Source organism: Motacilla alba, chromosome 1A (genome assembly GCF_015832195.1).
Source record: "Motacilla alba alba isolate MOTALB_02 chromosome 1A, Motacilla_alba_V1.0_pri, whole genome shotgun sequence".
NCBI lineage: Eukaryota > Metazoa > Chordata > Aves > Passeriformes > Motacillidae > Motacilla > Motacilla alba.
The window spans coordinates 50,089,063-50,112,419 of record NC_052031.1 but is presented as its reverse complement, the minus strand read 5'-3'; the positions used below and the strand labels follow the sequence as shown (position 1 = coordinate 50,112,419).

General features: G+C 55.8%; 1 protein-coding gene across 2 annotated transcripts; it reads left to right on the top strand.

The window, feature by feature from the left end:
- Positions 1-264: 264 nt before the first annotated feature.
- On the top strand, positions 265-22,559 carry LOC119707788 (TRIO and F-actin binding protein). Of its 2 annotated transcripts, XM_038153214.1 has the most exons (19): positions 265-458; positions 1,784-1,917; positions 3,479-3,919; positions 4,684-4,816; positions 5,178-6,164; positions 6,436-6,531; positions 11,752-11,808; positions 12,148-12,216; positions 12,624-12,713; positions 13,980-14,089; positions 14,539-15,094; positions 15,699-15,809; positions 17,805-17,952; positions 18,454-18,565; positions 19,039-19,198; positions 19,533-19,646; positions 19,942-20,028; positions 20,896-21,053; positions 21,752-22,559. In XM_038153214.1, exons 1-18 carry the CDS (start codon positions 345-347, stop codon positions 21,049-21,051), a joined length of 3,675 nt encoding a protein of 1,224 aa, XP_038009142.1. In that variant the 5' UTR covers positions 265-344; the 3' UTR covers positions 21,052-21,053; positions 21,752-22,559. The 2 variants fall into 2 exon arrangements, with proteins under 2 accessions (XP_038009142.1, XP_038009144.1); XM_038153216.1 differs by lacking the exons at positions 265-458; positions 1,784-1,917; positions 3,479-3,919; ... (1 more) ...; positions 5,178-6,164; positions 6,436-6,531 and adding an exon at positions 7,787-8,122.
- Positions 22,560-23,357: the final 798 nt, after the last annotated feature.

Here is a 23,357-nt window from a genome sequence, read left to right as displayed (position 1 = left end):
GAGAGAAAGAGCATTTCCATCAAACAAAATAGCAGGACATGTGCATCATTCCCTCTGTTCACAAGGACTCCCAAACTGAGAGCTGTCAGCAGTTTTTTTCAGGGTGCAGTACCCCTTCTAAAAGAGGTCCCTGCGAGGGCACATTCTTTCTGTATTTGCATGGATCACCTTGTACCTGAGTTCCCTTTGATTCCAGTATTGACAGTTGGGAGCAGCAAACTTCAGCCTGGAAATAACATTCCTGCTTCCACAGCTTCTTCTGCTGCTGTTCCTTCCTCCTTTTCCTCCTGGCTGGCCCCTGCCAGTAGCCCATCAGCCAAAGGTCTTCGTCCCTGCTATGCACAATGTCTGGTTCAGTGGATGACGTGCCTTGCATGAACTTTGAAGCCAACATATTTGCAAAGAGCCTGTGCCAGCACTGTTTCCGAGCCGCAGGGGCTCACCAGCATGCTGTCCAGGTGAGCTCCTCCATCCCACCTGCAGGATATGGACACTTCATTAAGGGCCACTTTGCTCTGTACTGGGACTCCACCTGCCTTTTTAGAGACAGAAATCCCTAAGACAAAGGCTCGGCCAGGATTTCTAGATTTCTTGGTGGGGAAAACCTCTAGGGGCATTCCTTTCAAAGGCATAGGAATGCTTAATTTAACTGTGCCAGACCAAAGCTGAGCAGGGAAGTGCTGGACACTGGATATGAGGGGCTTGATAGCCTTTCCCTAGAAGGGAAAGCAGGGGTGTCGCAGATGCAAAGCTACAAGGAGGGAATTGGAGACTGGCAGAGCAGGGACCCGCCCTGTATTAATCTCTGCTTGACGTTTGCTGGCATTTACAGCTTTGGCTCGCCTTAAATATGGTCCTGGTCGATTCCCTATGGCCTCAGCTATTGGCTTGGGGCCAGGGCTCAGTTCTGTCCCTGAGGCAGCTTCAGCAAGATGTTCCCAGAGGAGAAGGCAGGAGAGGGGTCAATCTCATGGGGTTTTGGGCTCCAGATACCGTGATCCAACATGATCCTTTGGGACAGGACAGGACATACAAGCTACTTGGCTGTCTCTGACTGGGCAACAGCTGGTTTCATGTTCACAGAGGGTTTCGTGTTGTTTGACGTCCTCCAGGAGCGACTGGCCAGGGATGATGAAATAGTAATGAGCCTCCCTCTCTCTTTCTCACCCTCTCCCCCTCTCCTCCTGGCCTTGGGGCCTCTAATGTTACCTCAGCCCTTCACCCTCGATCTGCTCAGAGCTGTCAGCTCTGAGCAAATCCCGGTGCAGGCAAGACGCTGGAGGGAAGGCGGCGCAGACAGCCGGCTCCCCGGAGCCTCCCCCACTGCTGCTCATAAGCCCCGCAGGTAACGGGGGCCAGGGAGGATGCTGAGACGCCTGCAAGCCCTGACAGAGAGAGGCAGAGGCTGGGACTACAGCCTTTTCTGCAAAAATCTTCCTTCCGCTTGGCTCCACTGCCTCTCCCTGAGCTATCCCGCTGGTCAGGGAGAGCGGCTACCAGCAGCATCGGTGCCAACATGGGGGGGAAAGTTTCCCTGAACCCTCATTCACACATGCAGTCTCTGGGTTGTCCGCAGCATTCAGCATCAAACAGGAGCATGCTGGGCCTCCCTGGCATCTTGATGTAGGAGAAATATCTCAACGGTGGGCTGGGAGAGATATCAAGAGCCCTGGAGGCCAGGTTGTTCTCGGAGGAGGTGGAAGGAGCAGGCATTTCCAAGGGGCAGCCTTCATCCTCATCCTTGGTACGCTGACAGCACCACTGCACCCCTTCTTCCTCGCAGGATCATGCCACGGAGGTCACGGGGCGCGATGCCTGCAGCGACGCAGCCCCAGGAGAGCCCTGGGACTCCCTCCATATTTTAGCCCCGCAGTGCGAGGTATACGTGTGTGTGGGCCCGGCGGAGGGCACGGAGCGGTGAGTACCAGCCGGGAGCCCTGCTGCTCCAACAAGCCCCTTCAGTGGGAAGAACGGAGGAGGGGGAGCGGGAAGCCAAGCAGGGGGAAATCAGCTGCCTTTTCCCTGATGCTCTGCACACTTGGTGCCTGGGAAAAAGGACTGAGAAACCCCTATGTGATGCCCTCTAACCATTCCTCTGGGCTGTCCCTGGAGAGGTCAGGGGGCCCCTGAAAGAGTCTCCTTCATCCTCATTCCCTCCCGAGCAAGGTTGGTGCTCTCAGGATGGGCTCTGCCAGCCTCTGCCCATCCAGCAGAGAATGACTCAGTGTGGCTTGGGCTGCCAGTGCTTTCACTCGCCCCTGAGCTCTGCGGGCTGTGCTGACCACCAGCTGTCCTCTCTCCCTGCCCCACAGCTGGCACGAGAGCAGGCGATATCCCCCACTCAGCCCCGGAGCTGAGGGTGAGCACAGAGAAACTGGCACCGACCCCAGCGCCTGTGCTGAAGCCAACTCCACGCTTGCCAGGGTGAGATGGGGATCTCTTGTGGTTTGGGTTATTTTGGTCTCCCCAGCTCCCTTGGCCCTTCAATGCCACTTTTGCTGGGCCCATTCAGCACATTCCTGGGCACACAGACGTGTTGAATTTACCCCTCTGGCTCTCCTGCCTTGGGCAGATGGAAGAAAGAGCCCATCATGTGCAGGGAGGTGGATTTGATGATCCTTATGGGTCCCTTAAAACTTGAGATATTCTATGATTCTAAGGTCCTGAGACACAAGGGAGGGATCAGCTGAGACTCTCAGGCTCCACAAAGGAGGCTTTCCTCCTAAAGAGCTCATGAGATTTACTCTTGGATACTCCCATGTGGACTTTTTCTCTGTTGTTTCTTGCCGTCGTTGGTCTGGCATCATCTTATACTCACACGGCTCTTCTTCTGGTTCCTTTCTCTGGTTCAGCAGCTTTGAGCTGAACAGGCTGTAAGTTTTCATATATACTCTCACCTCCTTCCAGCCCACAGAAGCTACTAGTCCCCATTGCAGAGGTCTGCCCTATCTTGTCTCCCAGGAAGGGGAAATGACCCGCTTGTGGGACAACACTTTGGGATCGGGCAAACAGGACATGATGAGCTACTTGGGCCATAAGGAGGAGGTGCGGTCACGAGCCCCACAGGCAGAAAGACCCAGGTGGGGTCAGCCTGTTCCCTCTGGATCCTGGGTGAGAACTGAAGCCCAAGGCTTTAGGAAAGAAATCTGTCCACTAAAAGCAGGTACTCTTGGTTTGCTCCTGTATGAGATCCTGGTTCTGGTTTGCTTTCCACCTGGGGTCTCTGAGGTTCAAGGCAGATCTCTGTTTAGATTCAGCATCTCTTTATCTAGTTCTGGTCCCAGGAAGTGTTCAACACATCCATGGGCACTATGTGAGAGTCCGTCTGTGTGCGTGCTGACTGTGAACCGTGGGCGTCTCGGGTGCTCTCTATCTGCATGGTTTGGCATGCCCTCGGCTCGAAGTGCCGTGTTCCAGTGCTCCCACCCTGCCTCGAGGGAGTCTGGGTTTTATCTCTGCCCTCCTGGACCATTTCTAGCTCTCCTCCGAAGACCTGCTTTGCCGTGGACGTGGTGGCATCCCGTGTCGCTCGTGCCTCCCCCAGTAACGGCCTTCTCCCCGTCCCAGAGCGCCGTCCTGCCAGCCAGAAGCCTGAGGAGAGCTGGCCAAAGCACCGAAAAACTGACCCTCCCTGGGCATCCACCCTGCCGCGTGCCCCAGCTGGCTCCCCGCCGGCCCGCAGCGACCTGCTGGGTGGCAGCGGGCACCTCGCTGGCCCACGGGTCCGGGAGTCCCACGGGCACCCCGGCAGCGGGGCTGCAGAGGCACGGCACGGGCTGGAGAGGCAGCAGTACACGGTGCTGGCAGACCTGCCCAAGCCCAAGCGCCTCGGCCAGCGGGATGCTGCTGACCGCTGTGGTTCCCGGACACTCAGCCCTGGCCGAGTGGAGGTGGAGAGGATATTTGGATGCGAACGCAGGTGAGAAGTAACAGGACTCCACTGTGGTCAGAGGCAGGGGATTGCCCTTCCATGCTGTTGGGGGGCCCCCTCTGAATCGCCGTGCTTCAGGAGGAAGGCAGGGCTAGATGGCAGAGCTCAGCTTTCAGATGTGCTTAAGTTTCCCTCAAAGCAAGGGCTGGATCTAGGCTCAGAGCCTCCTCCATTGCGGCACACGGGCAGCTGAGGCTGTTGGAAAGGTGGAGCTAAGCTGCACTGCTAGAAGAAAGCAGCCCACCTTCCTCATCCTCACAGCCACCTGGAAGCTGCGGGACATGCTGCAAAGCAGGGCTCCCCACAGTAAAAGGGCCAGGAAAGAGGTGTTCCCCAATCCCAGCATCAATAGCTCCCCAGGGATTCCACATTCACTGTAGGAGCCACTCAGGAAATGATAGGCCAAGAAGTACCCAGAAGCTGTTTAAGCTGTAGCTGGAGGAGCAAGAGCAGCTCCAGGACTGGTAGCACAGGGGAGGAGGGGACTTAAAAAGGGAATGGAAAAGTATCCTGGGCAAATGGGTGGGATGTAAAGATGGAGGGAAGCTTGAGGAATAGTGTGAAGAAGACATGGGTGAGGCAGCAGGATATGAAAGCTGAGGTGGTTGGTGGGGACAGGGAGAGGCTACGGCGCACACGGTGTCTGGGGCCGGTGGAGGTCTGGGGGTCAGGCTAAGGTGGAGCAGGGTTTGCAGGGGTTCTCCTTCCAAGCTGAGCAGGGTGGCAGCTGGACCAACTGTGTGTGCCCACAGGAAATCAGAGACACTGGAGGCCTTCCAGGCTCTGGAGGAGGGCCGTGTGGACCGGCTCGATGGCAGGACGCCGGTGCCACCCAGCAAAGGCCACCTAACTCGGAGGCGGTCCAGCCCCAACCTGCCCAGGGAGGTGAGGCTTGGCTGCACAGCAGGACCTCATCCCAAGTCTGCAAGCTGAGTTGCTTTTTCCTGTCACATTTTCCTCTTCTTCTGCCACGTGCTTCTCTCTTTCATTCGCTTTCTCCCTCTTCCCTTTAATCCCAGCTCTCCCCCTGTCATGAATTGGGACCCTTGGCTCTTAAAATGCAGCAGCCCTTTCACCCTTTGGGAGCAAGAGGCTTCTCTACAGTATGGACTGGCTCCATGCACGGGAATGCAATTGCTCTCTGGGGAACCATTTGACCAAATCACCTGCCAACCCTAATCCCATCTTGTTCTGCTCACTGGCATTTCTTTAAGAGGATCCCTGCTCTCTCTCCCCTGTGGCTCAGGGTCAGCGACTCTCCTGGCAGCTCGAGCAGCGCAGCAGAGACCCCAAGGAGCCCCGGCGTTCCCCCAGCCCAGCTCGGCACCCCGAGAAGGCCAGCAGGACCCCGGGGGACTCCCCGCGCCCTGCCAGCCCGGGCTGGCTGCTGGAGAGAGGCAGCCGGAGCCCACGCTCCGCAAGCCCAGCCCACAGGTCGGAGAGGAGAGCAGGGGAGCCCATGAACCCTCCCTGTCGCACTGAGAAAAGCTGGAGAAGCCGAGGGGAGCCTGCCCGCCCCCCAAACTCAGACAGGGGCCGAGCCACCTGGCAAGCAGGGGGTATAAGGCAAGCACTGGAGAAGAAGAGCCGAGGGGATTCCCTGCACCCCACAGGTTCTGGGAAGGGCTCAGATAACGTCAGGCTGAGCCGAGCAGGGCCACCACCACCACGGGCCCTCAGTCCTGGGAGACGTACAGAGAGCACAAGGAAAAGCCAAAAGGAGATCTCCCCTCCCAGCTTGATGCGGAGGGCAGAGAGGCAACAAGTGAAGCCTGGGGAGCCACCGCACCTTGCAGGGCCCAGGAAGCCATCAGAATGCAGCTGGCAGAACCTCCGGGAAAAGCTGACCTCCTCCCAGCCCACAAAGGGCACCAGCAGTGACTGGAAAGGCCGAGGCAAGCCCCTGCGCCCCACAAGCCCAACACGACCACTGGAGCAGGACTGGAGGGGCCAGAGGGATGCCCACCAAGTGCAGGTGTGGGAGAAGGACTGGAAGCGCCAAGAGATGCCCGTGTGCCATGCAGATGTGATGCGCCAGCTGGAAAGGGACTGGAAAAACCCTGCTAGATGTCTGGATGTGGGACTACGGCCAGATGACAGCTGGAAAAGGCCTGAGAGTCCAGCACAGTGTCTGGAGGAGGACTGGAAGGGTTCCGAGCATGCACGAGATACACACAACCCTGAGAAGCCATTGGAAACTGACTGGGGGAACAAGAGTCTTCTCATTTACCATGTGAGTAGAGCAGGAGCCAGAGGTGATGGGGACCCTGCAAGGCCTAAAACTGGCAAGCACAGGCTGGGTGGATCCATTGGGTTGTAATTCTGTGCACCCTGATTCCCTTGGATCCTCTGCTTCTCCAGGGAAACTGCACTGCCTGCCTGGCACTGGGAGGAGGGAAGATGCTTTCTTCCCTGCCTCATGCCAGGAGATGGATGCTTGGATGTGGGAAACTGAGGTGAGGACTAAACCCCAATGGCTTCAGCTCCTGCTTTCTCTCCTGCAGCCCCAGCTGGGTGGAAGCACCTTCCCACCACAAAGCAGCACTGGCTCCTCAGGAAGCCCGCAGCCACATTTGAATGCCAGTAAGAAGCGCAACAAGGTAGGGGCCAGGCCCTGGGAATTGTGAGGAAGGGCAGCTGCCCTTCTCTGGGGGTCATTGAGGGCAGGATCTAGGTCCCAAGCACTTGACCTGAGCGGGTCCAGCGTGGTGCTGCCTTCCCATGATGTCCCGAATGCCATGCTCACGAGCACTCCCCTTCTCTTGGTCCTTCACCCATTTCTCAGGTGGGGAAACTGAGGAACAGAGCCTTTTTGTAAAGCCAGAGAAGGGCAAACGGTAGACCTGGGACGAAAATCTCAGTACAGCTGCTTTCCTTTGCTTTATTATTGGCCAGTGCTGTGATGGCACCCAGGGTTTTACAGGGATGAAGTGGGCTTTAGTGGTGTGAAAGAAGGTACAGTGTATTGTGCTGGCATTCCTGCAAAGTGGTATTGCAGCAGCTCTGGGGGGCTGCAGAAAATACTCCCGGAGCCCGTGTAGCAGTCAGCTGCGCACAAGTTCCTGCCTCTGTCCCCCTCTGTGCACGTCAGTCATCTCAGCCAGGTCATCCTCTGCCTTTGTTCTTTATACAAGGACAAACTGCAGCCAGGAAAGAGGCTGTCAAAGGCCTCTGAAACTCAAAACGGGTGACATCCTTTCCCTTACTTTCCTGCATCAGGCCAGAGAGGAGCCCAAAGCCCTGAACTCACCCTGTACAACCAGGCCAGATCGTCCCACCTGTGCCAGGTTTCTTCAGCATGGACCTCTGGCACCTTCCCTTTGCCTTGCAGCAAGAAGCATCACCTTAGTGTAATTGCATAGTAGAGCCTGGCATTTTGTGATGCGCAGCTCCTCTCCCCTTTTCCTTTGGGACCCTCTCTAGCAATTCCCTTTCCCGAGGCCAGCTGGCATGGCTTTCCAGGGGCACTGGGAGTCTCCCCATGACCTCCTACCACCCCTGCCACGAGCCCAGAGAGGTTCAGTTCGTTGGATAAAACCGAGCAGCCCCAGGATCCAAGGCGAGGACTCCATTGTGTGCACTGCTGAAAATCCCTGCCTTCGAAAAATCCCAGCCTGGGAGCAAATCCTGCCTGGGTGAGGGCTGGGCTCCTGGCAGTCCCTTCCCGGGGCAGCAGCGGCTGAACCCGTCCCTCCCAGGGCTTCACCTTTCCCGGAGCAGCGGGGCGGCAAAGGGACACGGCTCAGCCCCAGCATCGCCCCCGGCCCGGCCCGTCCGCGACGCCCCGGGGCCACCGCCCCTTTCCGTGCGGACCGGCGGCCTCGCCCGCCCCGGCGGCTCCATTGGCTGCGGGCGGTCGGGGCGGTGGCGGCGGCTGCCATTGGCCTGCCCGGGTCCTCCCAGGAAGTTCTGGGGGGAGGAAAGAAAAGTTTTTTGGGGTGGTTTTCTTTTTCCCCTCTCCTTTCCTTTTCCTTTTCTTTTCTTTGAAAAAAAAAAAAAAAGAAAAGAAAAGAAACGAAAAAAAGAAGGGAAGAGGCGCGCGGGGATCGCGGGGCGGGCGGCGGAGCGGGCATGGTGGGGCCGTGGAAGCCGCCCGGGCGCTGAAGCCGCCCCGCCGCCCTGGCTGCCAGCGCCCGGCCCCGCCGCGACCCCGGCCCCGGCCCCGCCGGCCGCGGCGCCCCCGCCATGACGGTGAGTCGGGACTTGGGGTTCGGGGCTTGGCGGGCCGCGATCGCGGGGACTCCTCCTCCGGAGCCCGGGGGACAGCCCGGGGCTGGGAGGGGGCGGGGGACCCCAGCTGTCAGCCGCCGCCTCCGGGGGTCTCTGGAGCCGCAGCTCCCTGGGGCACTCTGGCCCCCGGACTGGAGGCTGTGGCGGTTCTTCCTCGGTTCCCTTCCCCATCACCGCCGGGGTCTCCCCAGAGCTCCCCGTGGCCGCTTCGGCCCCGGTGGGCACCACCCCGCCCCGATGAGCGTGAGCGTGGACCGGGTTGAGGCCAGGCCAGCTCCCCGCACCTATGACCGCAGCCGGATGCGAAATTGGTGTCCCCCTGGGCGTGGGGAGCTCCGGCTCCCCGTGGGAAACAGATGCGGTTTGGGGCAGGGAGCATCCCACCCCCGGGGCGAACTTTCCTTGGCACAGGCGGCTGCCGGCCGCGAGAGGGGTAATGGAGGTGACAGGCTGGGCTGTGCCCGCCGGCGTTTTCGCGGTGGGAAAGGGAGAGCCCGTCGTCCGCCGGCTCTTCTCGCTGCACGTGAAGATTCCGGAGCTGCGTGTGTGCTCCAGGCTGAGAGTGATTTTGCTTTCACCCAGCTGAGCTGGTGCGGTTTTGCTTTGTGTTTTGGCCTGGGGCCCACGCCTTATGAAGTGGGTTCCCTTTTTAGAGAGGAGACATTGTGTTTTCCGGGAGGCTTGAGAGCCCCTTGCACCATCTCCCGGAGGTGGGAGGAAGCAGTGCCTCAGAACTTGCATTGCTGAGGAGATTTTGGGAAGAGCAGGAGGCAGGGTGATGACAAAGGCTGGTGATGAAGGGACACACCTGACTATCCTGCTCGGACACTGAGCTTTCTCAGCCTCCCGCAGCCTCTTCTCCACTTCTCCATCCTGGCGCCTCAGTACCACCCGGGAGCAATTCCTTTGCTCCCACCCTGTCCCTTTTCCTTCTTTGGTGTTTACATTCTTCGGATACTTACAGACTGTTATCACCTTCCCTGTAGCCCTTCTTCAACCAGAGCAGGCAGCTGCCGCTCCTTTACCTGCTGTTGCAAGCCAGTCTGTCCAGAAGTCACCTCTGTCCCCAGCTGAGACCCCCTCCAGTGCCTTTACCTGGCCAGCTGTGGGGCTCAACATAAAACTCTGACGGGTATGGGTGTAACTGGGCAAAATCACTGCCGCCGCCTCCCAAGCCATGCGCAGCCCTGAGCTGCAGGGCCGTGCATTTTGCAGGGGGTGCATCCTGCCACATCATTGCGTCTCTGGCACCCGGATCTCTCCCAGCAGCTCGGCTTTCCTGGATGTTTCCTCCTCCCACTGCTGGGCCGTTTCCTCTGGATGAGGGGTTCTATTTGAGCCCGCGCTCTTCTCTGAGCTTTTTATGCTGGGTGAGGAAACTGGATTTGGTTGTGGAAAAGGGAAGAAAAGTGGCTTTAAGCACCTTGTGTATCAACTGAGGCCTCTACTTGTGGTACTGACCCTGCTATGACAAGAATAGTTCCAAGACAATTCTACAGAGCTGCAGCTTCGTGTCTAAGGCTGGCAGGGAAAGCAGAAACCCTGTGCAGTTTGCCTGCTTGGAAAAAGCCCTCCAGGGGGATTTTCTGGCCCCAGCACTGCATTGGGGGCAGCCGTTTTGGCAGGACTTGGTGGCAGTTTTTCCAGCGGCATGCATCCTGTTGGTATTAATTATTTTGGCACCTAATGCTTTGGGATTGTAAATCCTCAATAAGATGAGACCCAGCTGATCTGTACAACAGCCCCAGTCTCGCCCTATATTGTTTTTCTGCCTCCATGGAGTCTGCCCATGTCTCTCTCTTCTGTTGAGTGCACGTGCGTCCCAGGAGGGGGGTGGTTATACTTTGATGTTTTGTCTCTTTTCCTTCCCTCTCACCACTCTGAATTCAGAGCTGGAGCTTAAATCACTGGACTGGAAGGAATAACGGGAAAAAGGGTGGAGCTGCTGCCGCAGAGAAAGAATTCATTTTTGGGGTGCTTTCTTAGGGCAGCAGTGGAGCCACCACAAATGTGGGTTGATGGGGGTGCATAAATCCCCCTTGTCTCCTAGGTGCCAGCAGTGCCTGTCACCTCAGCAGGAGGTGAGGTTTGGGAGCCCCGCCATGTCCTTTTGCTCTGGTTTCCCTCCCTTCCCGGGGAGCTTGGGACTGCCGGATGCTTCTGGCCAGGCCTGAAGCTGTAGCAGGCGGTGACCTCCCATTGGCAGGACTCCTTGCTCCTGCTTGAACCAATAGCCAGAGCGCCAGGGTGGGCCGGCACACACTCTGCTCTTGCCGCCCCATAACCTTGGGTGTAACCCACAAGCAGCAGCTCCGGGAGATGAAAGCAGGGACAGGCTTGGCCTGGCTGTACAGCCAGGGAGCTGGGCTTGTCGGGCAGCTGTGGCTGGCCGCCGGGCTTGTTCAGGGGATGTGGAGTGGCCGTCAGCTGCTGAGCCACCTCCTTCTCTCCAGCTCTGTCTCAGCTGGTGGTTGTGACATGCGGGGACTGCTGGTGGCTTCCACACTACTGGCAGGTCTGGTGCTGGACCTCTGGGAAGTCCAGCTCTGGTACCGTCACTTCTCCAACACCGTCCCTGCCTGGTTTGGCTGCCTGAGAAGGGGCAGGTTGGCAAACTGACTTCCATGGGAGAAGAGCTTGTGACTGAATTCTTTGATGGTGCAACTTCCTGGGAGCTGGCAGGGGTGGGAGGAGAGACCAGCTTGAGCCTGTTTGGCTGAGGGCAAAGCTAGGGAGAGAGGTTCCCCTGAGTCAGCTCTCTGGTGCTCCACCTTGGGAAGAAGATAAACTGGTTGGGATGCTGCAGCAACGACATGAGGTTAGGAGGAGGCAGAGAGTGCATGGAAACTTCTTTGTGGCACAGGGTAATCTGGGTGAAATGCTCTTCATCCTTATCTTCTGTAGCTGTGGCTGGGCAGAGGGCAGACTCTGTAGTGGGGAGAGCAGACAGAGCTGGGTAAGAGAAAAACTCTCAGAATCTCAGAGAGGGTTGAACCTTGGAGGGAGAGGGGAGAGGATCAGGCACTGACTTCATCTCTACCCTGGGGCACATTGTTTAAAGTCAACGTGTTTTCACAGCTGTTGAATTGCCTCCTGTAGGTTTTTGGTGAGAGCTGAGCTACTATGTTTTTAATAAATGATTGGTGGTGAAGTTACCAGAGGGACGTAGCTCTGGGGCATGGACAGCCACGGTTGGGACAAGGCGTGTCTGGTTCTTTGTGGCTTTGTCTCCATCTCTGAGACAAGCCCCACTGGTGGTAGTGGAGCACTTCCTTCTGCCCACTCTCCTTGTCCCTGCCTCCCCCTCTCTGAATAAATACCTCTGAGGCACCTTGTGGAAATCTCTTTGCTGCATATTTTCCTTTACTTTTTTTAAACCTCTTCCCTTATCTCCTGCTTCCTCTTACAGGAATGACTGCTGCTGAGAGCTATGCCCAGTTTTCTTTTGCCATAGGGTCGCGTAGTCCCATGAGTTTCCTAAAAAGCTGTTCCCATTTTTGTTCTGCCACGGGGGACTCACCTTCCACCCCTGGCGTGGAAAGCCCTTTTGTGGGTCACTCCAAGACAGTAATTCTCTGTTTTTTTTCCAGCCGGATCTTCTCAATTTCAAGAAGGGATGGATGTCCATCCTGGACGAGCCCGGAGAGGTAAGCCTCAGATGAGAGTCTTCCTCTTCCCCTATCCCCTGCTGCTGGTGAGCCAGCTGATTTCCTTCCTCCTTGTTTACTGAGGTCTCTCCTGCTGGGAAAGGAAGTGGGAAACTTTTGGTGGAGGTGCCTTGCTCGGTGTGTGGACGCAGAAGTTCATCAAGTGCCTCTCTCCTAGCTGAGGGTCACGAGGGGGATTTAGGAGGGAGGAGGGGGAAGAGAAGGCCAAGAGGTCATAGTGCAGAGTGTCCCTCCTTGTTCCTATGCTTTCCCTAGTAACTGCCTATCCATTTCCCTCCTGTCTTTTCCTTTCCCTCCCCCTGCCTGATGCACCTGCAGTGGAAGAAGCATTGGTTTGTGCTGACCGACTCGAGCCTGAGGTATTACCGAGACTCGAATGCAGAGGAGGTAAGCATGGCCAGCCTTCACCAGCCCTTTCTTCCTTCCTGGCCAGGGGGCAGAGGAGCACAGCTCTGGCATGACCAGGGACAAGCAACAGCACCATGTCGTCCTGAAGGATGGCTGAGGTGCCAAGCTGCTCTTTGCCGACGGGTGATGAAGAAGAAGAAGGCAGGGCAGCATGTCAGTGGTGGGAAGTGGGGAGACGGGCTGCTCCTGTGGCTGGGCATGCGAGATGCTCTCCATCCATGCTGCTGGCAGCCCTGGGGTTAGAAGAGGCCATGCTGTGCTGGGAAACTGAGCCTGGTTCCCAAAGAGCTGAGCCTGGCTCCCAGAGAACTGTGGGATGAAGGCAGAGGTGGCCTTTTTCAAAGCTGGCTGCGCACTGATGTCCTGGTGGGTGGCTGTGCTTGCAGGCCGATGACCTTGACGGAGAAATCGACCTCCGTTCCTGCACGGATGTGACAGAGTTCGCGGTGCAGCGCAACTACGGCTTCCAGATACACGTGAGTGTCCAGCACCGTGCGTACAGAGCAGCGGCACCAAGGGACACGGGTGGGAATGTGTGCTCCCTCCCGGTGCCGAGATGCTGAGAGGCAATTCATACAGATCTTGTGCCAGCTTGGTGGCCCAAGGTGACAGTGCTCTGGGACATCAGGGCTGCCTGCCTGCAAAGGAAGGAAGGAGGAGGAGGAGGCTTTACAGGGCTGGCTGAAGGCTGTACTGGAGGCAGTCCAGGAGCAAGCTAAATGCCAGGAGCGTCTGAGTGACGTGTTGGCCAAGGCAACTTTTCCACAGCTGCGGGGGGGAGTGGCGAACGCTGCAGATCTCGATGTAACCTGGCTGACCATGCTCTGAGTGACAACCTGTACCCTGGATCCAGCCCCAGTAGAGTTCTGTCCTTGGCTATTTGTTGTAGCAGCAGGAGGGGGCTGCTAAGGCAGCATGAGAAGTGGTATTTCCGTGGGTGGGCAGGGATGGGCACTTCATGGTCTGGGTTTCCCTGTGCCCTGCTGCTGTACACCAGTGCTGGCACCTGACTCCTGCCACCCGAACAGCTGGAATGCGCCAGTGTATGTTTGGCCCAGTATAATAGATATTTTTGCCCCTGACGAAGGAGGAAGAATGTTGAGGAGGACTCCATCTTATCAGAAGGTTAATTAATTACTTTATTATACTATGTTATTCTATACTATATTACACTATATTACATTACATCTAAACTGAATCTACCAAGCACTCAGCTGCACTCCACTGCACTGAATCTCGTGACTGTCAGCCAACAGTCCCAACACACACACCTGGATTCAATTGGTCCGTGAATCAAAACACTCACACCAGAATCCAATTATCAATTCCTTTTAGGTAAACAGTTTTCTACGATGTATTCTACTTGTGAACAACACAGGAGTAGTAAATGAGATAAGAATTGTTTTTTCTTTCTCTGATGTTCAGAGAATGTGAAACCTAGAAATATTATTGGGAAGAATTGTGCCTTGCTTTTCTCTGTGAAGAGAAATGTAGCTACAGCCCAGTGTGCCAGCAAGATTCCTTTTGCCTTTGCTTGGAGATGGTCTCATGAAGGATCCCCCTCAAATATCCCTTGCACCTCTCCCCTCCCTCCACCTGTCCCCGAGAGCCTGAGACAGAGGGTGGCCTTTCTAACAGCCCAGCACTGGTGTCTGCGAGTGGCTGTGGGTCTCAGGGAGCAAGAGGGAGCTGCTGCACATCCACTGGGTGATGAGAGGGCCTCTGTCACCTCCCTGTTGCAGACAAAGGATGCCGTCTTCACCCTGTCAGCGATGACCTCTGGCATCCGGCGCAACTGGATCGAGGCCCTGAGGAAGAATGTGCGCCCAGTCAGTGCTCCAGATGTCACCAAGTAAGAGCTGCCCAGTGCTGCTTGTCCTCTTCTCCCTTGCTGTCCCTCTACCCTGACTGGCAGGGGCAAGGAAGGCCCCTCTGGAAATTTCACCGCTACCAGAGCAGCCCTGCTCTCTTCTCCTTCTGAAAGTGGTTTGGTTACACCAGCCAGTGACAGGGGTTGAGAACCTGATGGCTCCCTTTCTTGTACCTGCTTTTTGCCTCACCACATAAGTTTACACTGGTTTCTCCACCAGCATAGCTGGAACCAGGGTGGATCCTTGCTGCCTGGTGGAGAAATCCATTTCCCTGAGGGATGGGATGCTACAGGCCCAGCTCTGCACTCAGGGTGGGGTTTTGTAAGGCTGGGCTGAGTGAGGATCTGAGCCTTGAGCAGTTGGCAGTGCCTCTGCTGGCATCCTTTCCCACACGGTGCCTCTCCTTCACCGGTTCCTGCTCTGCTTTCAGACTCCCTGACTGTGACAAGGAGAACTTCCGTAACTCTGTTCCCCAGAAAGGCGCACTCCGGACAGAGGAGCAGCAGCGGCCGGGCTCAGGCTCCGAGGGGAACTCAAAGGGCAGTCAGTGGAAGGCGGATGGGCAGCGCCATGCCTTTGACTATGTGGAGCTGTCTCCCTTGCCACAAGACCCTGGAAGTCAGGGGTCCCTGCAGAGGACGAAAGGGAGCTTGAAGATCTCGGACCGAACTCCCAGGTATGAGGAGCTGGAGCGGGATCTGGCCATCCGTTCAGAGGAGAGGCGGAAGTGGTTCGAGACCCCCGACGGCAGGGTCCCAAACAGCGATGGCCCGGCTGGAGACACTTCCCGCAAGGCCGGGGAGCAGGACCTCCCCACTCCCCCGCTGTCGGAGGAACAACGGATTCGTCTGAATGAGGAGATAGAGAAGAAGTGGCTGGAGCTGGAGCACCTGCCCTTGAAGGACTTGCAGCGGGTGCCCTTGACAACACTGCTGAACCAGAGCAAGGGGGGCCAGGGAGACACCAATGAGGCGCTGAAAAAGGAGGTAAGAGCATCTCTCCTCTCTGAAATCTCTGGGAATCTGGTGGCCCCTTAATGGGGTACTTGGCTACAGGAGGCTCTGCAGAAGAGAAAGGCAGAGGTGCAGGGAGATGTTCGTTCTTTCTGGCTCCTCAAGTGCGTGGAAGCTTTTGGAACCTGGTAATGCAAGGCTAGAGGCCAGCTCTCACACACCTGTGGAGGTTCCCCAAAGCATGTTTTAGTCCAGGATAATTTATTTGGTGGCACTACTTGTGTGGAATCTATGTTTCCTGGGAGTACATTCCCAGCCTTCCTTCTCTGGCTATTCCCAAGCCTGCAAGCTCTTCACCTGCCAGCCTTTGAAAGGAGCCATGCTGTGGTGGTTTCGTCCAGCACGGATCCACCTCTGAAAGCTGGGATGTCTCCTCCCTTCCTTGCTGGCACTAACCGGGCTGGGGCTGGCTTTGCCAGTGTGGTCTCTTGGCAGGCTGCTGGGGAAGCAGAGGCCTCCATTGGCTGTGTGTTTTCCTCCCCATCCCTAAGCCCGGGGTTTGGATGTGGCACATTGGTCAGGCCATGGCACTTTTCCACCCTTGGCTGAACGTCTTTCTCTGTCCTCCCTGGCACAGATCCAGTCACTGCGGGCACAGCTGGAATCCTGCCGGGCCAGAAATGAGAGCCTTCGGGAGGCAGCAAAATCCCAGGGGGACAGCCACGTGCCCCGAGGGTACATCTCACAGGTGAGTGGAGTGTCAGACCTGGGGCTTGGGGGGTCACTTCCAGTACCAAACTGGGAAATTCTGGCATGCAGCTTACTGCCGAGCAGGTATCGCTAATCATTGGGGGTTGCCATGGTGACCCTAACTGGGCCCATTTGTAATCAATGTTAATTACATAAAGGCTGGTGCATGTTGCCTGACCTTAAAGGGGCCAGGGTTATAAAGGGAGAGAAGGATAATTTGGGGAGAGGTGCAGGATCTGTGTCCTGCTTTGCATGTAAGCACAATGCTGTCCTGGGCCGTGGGGGTAAGCCATCCCCCAGCTCAGTAGTGGGTCAGCAGCTTCCTGCTGAGCCTCTGGTCATTCCCTGGTAGTTTGGTGCTCACCACATGTGGTTCTTGCTAACTGGGGCTCCCACGTGTCTTGTTAAAAGCAGTCAGTCAGTCAGTCCCTGGGGACAGCCCGAGCCCTGAAGGTCACTTTGACAGCACAGCGCATTCGTTTGCTGGGACACCACGTGGGAGAGCCAGCAAAGCAGAATTTGCTCATGCTTCATCATCTCACTTCTCTTTGTTTATTTATTTTCCCCTCTCATGGACTGATCCAAAGCAAGCAGGGTCACATCCCGCTAGGATTTCCTGTGTGGAGGCTGCCGTTTGACCATAGAGTGGGATTTTCAGGATGGGCCTTATGTGTTGGAAGATACCGGGGCAGAGGGGGTTGGCAGGGCAGGAAATTGGGGTTGGTGAAGTCTGTTCCACAGGGCTGGCTGTACCTAGCACAGATAAAGAAACCCAGAAGCCTTGTAGCACCCAGCCCAGACAGCCCTTTCCAGTCTCTGTGTTATCGTGATTTAATATTTACAGCTTACAGGCCTCCTTATGGTTAAAAAAAAAAAAAAAAAAGCAAAAGCAGTGGGGAGGAACTTACTTATCTTCCTAATAATTTGGCTCAAAAAGCCAGCATTTCACATCTGAGGCCAAACTTGGCCTTTCCCCAAAGGATTCGCTCTGTCTCTCTTCCAAGGGTTGCAGCTGGTCCCTGAATAAATCACCAAATTGATTCCTTGATTCCTCACCTTTTCCTCTGTTGTTCTGTGAAGCTTCTCAGCTTTCCTCATCACAGGAGAGAGGAGTAGCCAGGCAGGGTTTGCATTCTCACGTGTTCCAGTGTCTTTTGTATGAGCCTTAGTCCTCAGTGGGGAAGGAATGGGAAGGCAAGGAGCTCTTGGGGGATGTGATGACGTCTTAGCTCTCTGCTGATGTCCTTGAGGCCCAGGCTATTAATCATAATGGCACAGTTTGTTGGTGAGCAAATCCTTCCTGAGAGGCTCAGGGAGGCACTGCCAGCATCTAAAGGGGGAGTGAAGGCATAGCACCAAGGTGGGAACCTCGTTGCTTTGCTCTAGCCTGAGTTAATCATAGTACTCAGCATAGAAAGAACCATCCCCTTGGTCTCAGAGCCACGAGAAAGGAGGGAGAGCTGTGTGAGGAGGATCCCTAACCACTAGGCTGTGGGGAGGGCACTTTGGCAGCCTCCATCATGTCACAGGGTAGTGCAGGGTGTCATTTTTCAGGAGAGGAGGCTCAGTTTTCATTGATTCCAGGGGATGCTGCTTCATTTAAAAGGCAGATACTGAGATGCAGTTCCCACTGGTGATCTCTTCCAGCCAGGCAGTGCAGCCTGGTGTAGGGTTGGGATTGTGGTGTTGGGAATGTTATTCCCAGCTCTTGGACCAAGAGGGATGTTCCTGTCTTGCTGCTTTAGTTTTAAGAGCTAGAGGAACAGTCTTCCTCTATAAAGCACAAAAGGGGGGTTGCAAGATGTGTGTCCCTGTAAAATGGTTGTGTTGAGTGATTAAAGTGCCACCTCATTTTCAGAAGGAAAAGACCCGCCGGGGAAGTAGTCTCACTTCTTTCAAAATGTCCCTGGACTTGCAGCCAGGTGCCTGTCCTTGCCCAAGCCCTTCCTCCTTCTTTTGTGGTCTGTCACACCTCCTCTCCTCCTCACAACAGGAGGCCTGTGAGCGCAGCCTGGCTGAGATGGAGTCATCCCACCAGCAAGTGATGGAGGAGCTGCAGAGGCACCACCAGCGGGAGCTGGAGCGGCTGCGGCAGGAGAAGGAGCGGCTCCTGGCAGAGGAGGCGGCAGCAACGGCAGCAGGTAGGAGCAGACACTAAGCTGTGCCTCTGCTCAACTGGGTCCCTCCTGCCTCTCCCCAAATGTCTCTTGCCAGAAGCCAGATGTCCCAGTCTTCTGGAGCCACACTGTTGACTGTACTGGTGTGAGGCTGGCGCTCCTTGGAGCACAAGCTTTGGGGCTTCTCGCTCCCGTGGCGCTGGTGGAGATGGGGTGGTAAAGATCCTGAAGGAAATGGGGTCATGCCTCTGGATGGGTGGGAGGGGACCAGCACTTTATTGTGGGTGGGCAAGGCAGAAGTAGTAGAGAGCTCCCACAGTGCCCTGTATTAGTCCTCTTGGCAGCATGATTATCCTGGAGTGTGGAGATGGTGAGGAATACCCTGAGGGAAGAAGAGGAAGAGGAGGAACCGGCAGAGACGGATCTGGGAACCTGCAGTGGAGGGAGCTTGGCCAGTTCTCCGGTGTGTTTTTTCATGAGGCTGGCACAGCCTGATCCCCCATTTCTCACTGTCCCCCTCTGCAGCCATTGAGGCCCTGAAGAAAGCCCACCGGGAGGAAATGAATAAGGAGCTGGGCAAGACACGGAGCTTCCAGCAATGCAGCTCGCTCCCAGAAGCCCTCCAGAAGCAGCACCAGTAAGAAAGCATCTCTCTCACTCCCCTTGCCCAATGATGCCGCCTTGTGCCGCTGTCACCACACTCCATCTGCAGCTCTAGTCCTGAGCTTTCCTCCTGCCACTTCCCCAGCTCCCTCCTCAGGGCTAGTGGGTGCCAGCAGTGGCTCCCAGGGCTGCTGCAGCTCTAGGGAAGTGAAGTTTGTCGCCTGCTTGGCTCTTTTCCCTATAGCACCTCCCCCATACCTGTAGTTATTTCCCCTCTAGTTTCTTTATAGAAAGCCCCTCCATTTCTTCTGCATGCCTTGGAGCTCCAAGAAGCACCACGCTCGTGTGCAGGAGTGTGGGAACTGAAGCTCGGGTTCACAGGGAACGTTGTCTTGTGCTAATGACTGATGTGGGCAGAGGCTGGCCATGGCAGGGGGGAAGGCAGTGCCAGGGGCCAGGAGCTGGCAAGGGTTTTGGGGCAGGGATGAGCTGGTGCCTCTTTGGCAGGTTGGACGTGGAGTCACTGAAGCGGGAGCTGCAGGTGCTTTCTGAGCAGTATTCCCAAAAGTGCCTGGAAATCGGGGAGCTCACCCAGAAGGCAGAAGAGCGGGAGCAGATATTGGAGCGCTGTCAGCAGGAGGGGAAGGACCTCCTCCAGAAAAATCAGGCAAGAGAATGGCTTTCCTGCCAGCAGAGAGGAGCACTGGAGCACGTTCCTCCTTCACACAGCCCCTCTTTTAAAACTCCCCTATTTGTTCATATTTCTTCCCTTCTGAGATTTTATCATCAGAAATAAAAAGATTAAGAGTTAGAGGCCATCTGAACTGTGGCGTTAAATATGGCGCGTGTACTCTGCTGGATGTAGATGCTGCCATTGCCTATGGATGGGGGGTTACAACATGGTCTCTAAGCTGAACAAGGGCTGCCATGGAGATGGAACAGCCAGGAGAGTGGGAGATCTGTGCCATGGCTACTCTGATGTCTTTTGGCTTTGCCTGCAGGAGCTGCAGACCCGCCTCTCGGATGAGATCGGGAAGCTGCGCAGCTTCATTTCATCGCGGGGCTCTGGGGACCGCGCTTCGCACAACAACGAGCGGAGCTCCTGCGAGCTGGAGGTACGGGGGTCCCTGTGGCTGCCCCGCTGCCTCTATCCCCACCTGTCCCGGGAGTCTGCTTCTCTTGATAGCTTTGGCTTGGAGCAACCGGGGGGGGTGACGGATGGAGCAGAGCGGGAAGCAGAGCACAAGGCTCCCCTGCCCTGCTCTCTCAGGCTGCTTGCGCCGTTTCCTGCCCCAGCCCTTCTGGCCCTTCCTTCCTTTTCCGCTGCTGCGCTTGCGCCAGGGCCTGCCGGCCTTTCCGAGGCGGTGGCTCTTGAGTCACCTCTGGTTCCTCTCCCCCTTCTCTGCCCAGGTGCTGCTGCGGGTGAAGGAGAATGAGCTCCAGTACGTAAAGAAGGAGGTGCAGTGCCTCCGGGAGGAGCTGCAGATGATGCAAAAGGTCGGTGTTTTCTGGCAGCAATTGGGAAAGAGCAGGAGAGGGAAGGCAGGGAAGCAGCAGGGCTGCATATCCACAGGCTCTGGCTGGGTTTGGTGGGATGCTCAAGACAAACCCTCTTGTCACTTGTGCTGCCTGTCCTTGCTGACTGCAGAGCACAGAGCAGCTCCAACAGCACGGACTGGCAAAGGCTGACCTTGTACAAGGGAGGAGTCACGGAGCTGCTGATTTCCCCAGACGTATGCACACATAAGCATGGACAAGACAGGAGGCTGCCTTCTGCAAATGGGAAACCTGGATAAAGGCTGCCTGGCATTCTGCTTCCCCTAGATGTCCCCTCTCTGAGTGGATGGGTTTCCTTGGGCGCTGTTTCTGGGTGTGCTGCTCCCTCCACTGGCAGCAGCTCCTTCAGAGGAATTTTCAAAGGCCCCTGCCAAAGGGGAACCTGAAAGAGGCTTTGGACTTCAGTGATGCTCCAGGAGTTTATAACTTACTCACATAAGTTTTTGGCCATATAAACAGCTGCACCCAGCTCTCTCAGTGGCCTGCATTCCTGGTAGGGTTATATTTCCCATATGGCTGCCCCACACGCGCACAAGCCATGTTAAAGCCCGCATTACCTCCTCAACCTAGTTCTGTACGTCCCTGCTGCTGTGGGACCAGTGTCTCTGCGTTCTTCCCTGGCCTGGTGTTTGAGAAGTGATAACCTCCATGCTCTTCTTCTGAGTGGTTTCTGCCTAGTCCAGATTGGGATGGGCTTCAAACCCTCTTCCCTCCTCACCTGCTGGCTCTTCTCCTGGGCTCACTTTGCTGCCACCCTCCCTAAAATCAGCCCTGCAACCTGCCTGACCCCTCTCCCTCCCCTGGCAGGACAAGAGATTTGCCTCAGGGAAATACCAAGATGTCTATGCAGAGCTGAATCACATCAAGGTGCGCTCAGAGCGAGAGATCGAGCAGCTGAAGGAGCACCTGCGCCTGGCCATGGCGGCTCTGCAGGAGAAGGAGTCACTGTGCAACAGCAAGTAACGGTGAGCCTGGGCATGCTGGGACATCCCCTGTGGGTGCAGGTGGCTGAGACAGGCTGCTGCAGGGACGTGGAAGCTGCCAGCTTCTCCTGTTCCACTCTGTTTTGAAACTTTAGGCTTAAACTCATCCTTCTCTACTTCTCGCACCCTCTTGGCCTGCACTGCTGGCCCTTCTGTTGTTCCTGACGTTCTCCCAAGGGCTCCAGTCCCCTTTTCGTGGTGCTTTTGATGCAGCCAGCACCAATCACTCGTCATCCAGGCTGCTTGTGGGAGCCAGGCAAATGCTGGCCTTCACCCTGTGGCTTGGGTGATAGCGTGGGTAGTTACACATTCCCTGTGTAGGCAGTGTTTCTGCTCCCTTCACCTTTGAAGTGGTTTCTCTATCGCAGCACGATAATTTTAGCTCTGCATCAAAGCAGGCCTGACTAGACCCAGCCCTTCTCCCACACTCACCTACTGGCATCTCTGTCACAGATGGGGGAAGCAGGGTGACAGGAATGAGGGCATCCTGTTGTCCGAAGTGCTTCTGCTTCTTGCTTGTATTGGGCTCACCCTGCTCCACCAGCGCTTGCTGATGGGTGCCGAGATGAGTGGGAGTGTAGCAGGGCACCAGACAGCCACCTCTCCAGGGAGCTGAAAGGATGGCATTTCTGCACTCACTGGACTCTTTCTAAACCATGTCTGGTTTTGTCTCTCTCTAGGTCTGCTCTACATTTGTTATCTGTTCTTGTTTTGTATTTTCTCCATTCCTCACTCATGGGGAGAGGGAGGTTGAATCCCTATCCGTTGCCACTTTGGCAAGGAATCCCACACACCCCCAACCTCCTCACTCCCCTCCCAAAGCTTTTTTGATGAACCCTTTTTGCCTGCATACCTGAGCACATTGTTTGGACTGGCTCCTTACATGCACCTTCCTCAGGATTTTATATGTGAAAATTATATTTTATAGAGGAATTTTTTTCCCCATGGAAAGGAAGGCAAGAGGAGGAGGAAAACTTTTACTACATCACCAGCTTTTTTCTAACCTGAAAAAGAGAACCTGGTTTTTCCCCCTTTCCTAGCTCCATTTCTCCTGGCCACACACAGCCACCTTTGGCACATATTCCCTCTCTTCCAAATGTCTCCACGGTCCCCGTGGGATGTACGGCAAGGACCATGCTCCTCCTTCCCATGCCGCCCCAGGGACCTGCGGAGAAGACACATAAGCCATAGGAGGGAGCCGCTGGGGCTATCTGCCATGGATGTGCTTGCCTGAGACAGTTGAAAGAGGACACCTTGGCAAGAGTCCACATGATCGAGCTCTCTCTCCATGACTGCCCTTTTGGCTCCTGCAAGAACCTGCATTGGCAGGAGCCCAGAGCCACCGGGCTTCTCCTTTCTGGGGAAGAGGAGCTGTGAGGCTGCTACTACACCCGCCCGAGCCAACCTCCCCAAGGTGACAGCTGCTGCTGCTCCGCTGTGCCCTTCAACTTTTAACTTAATAAAATCTTCCCCTTTCGCTGAGAAAAATGTGTTCCTTGAGAAGTCTTGCCACGTGGCCCTAATCCAGTGGTGATGGCTGTGTGTGTGTGTGTGTGTGTGTAATTTTTTTTGAGGGTTTTAGTGTATAGTGACCAGTTGCTTCCTTTCTTCAGGATTTGGTGAGGGAAAGCAACAGGAGCACCCCTGGCCAGAGAGTGAGAGGAGCCTTGCAGTGCTGTTATCCAGCAGTTTGCCTCATCTTTGGGTTTGAGGGGGAAAATAATCTGCTTCACTGCAGTGCTCCCAAAATTCCAAATGGACCCTGAGTCTCATGGAGGAAGAGCTGAGCCTGGGCTGCATTAGTAAATCCAGTATTGGAAGGGTACATGGCACTGCAAATTTCTGGTAGAGTAAACAGTATACATGGGTCCTGGGGAGATGACAGAGATCTTAAATGCTTTCCTCCTCTTGATTTTTGTGTGAAGCATGTTGCATTTATGTCAGGATGGAGGACCTAGTGGTGACTACTACTCACTCAGCCCCATCCCAATATAAATAGGAGCTGTTGTTCTACAGCGAAGAGATCTAATTGTGGTCACATGCTGTGGCTTGAGGCAGCATCTGAAGAAGGAAAGACAAAGGGGTCAAGGGGGATTCTTGGATGGAGGTGACAGATGTGTTGGCTGAGAGACGGGAGTACTGTGAGACCTGGGGATGGAGGCAGGGTGTAAGAATGCAGTGGCAGCTGAAAGGAGGGGTATTAGGGTGGCACTCTTTTGTGCTTTTGCCATGGTATTGGTATCCCCTAGGGCAAGAGGGTGCAGGCATGCCCTTCCCTTGGGAAGG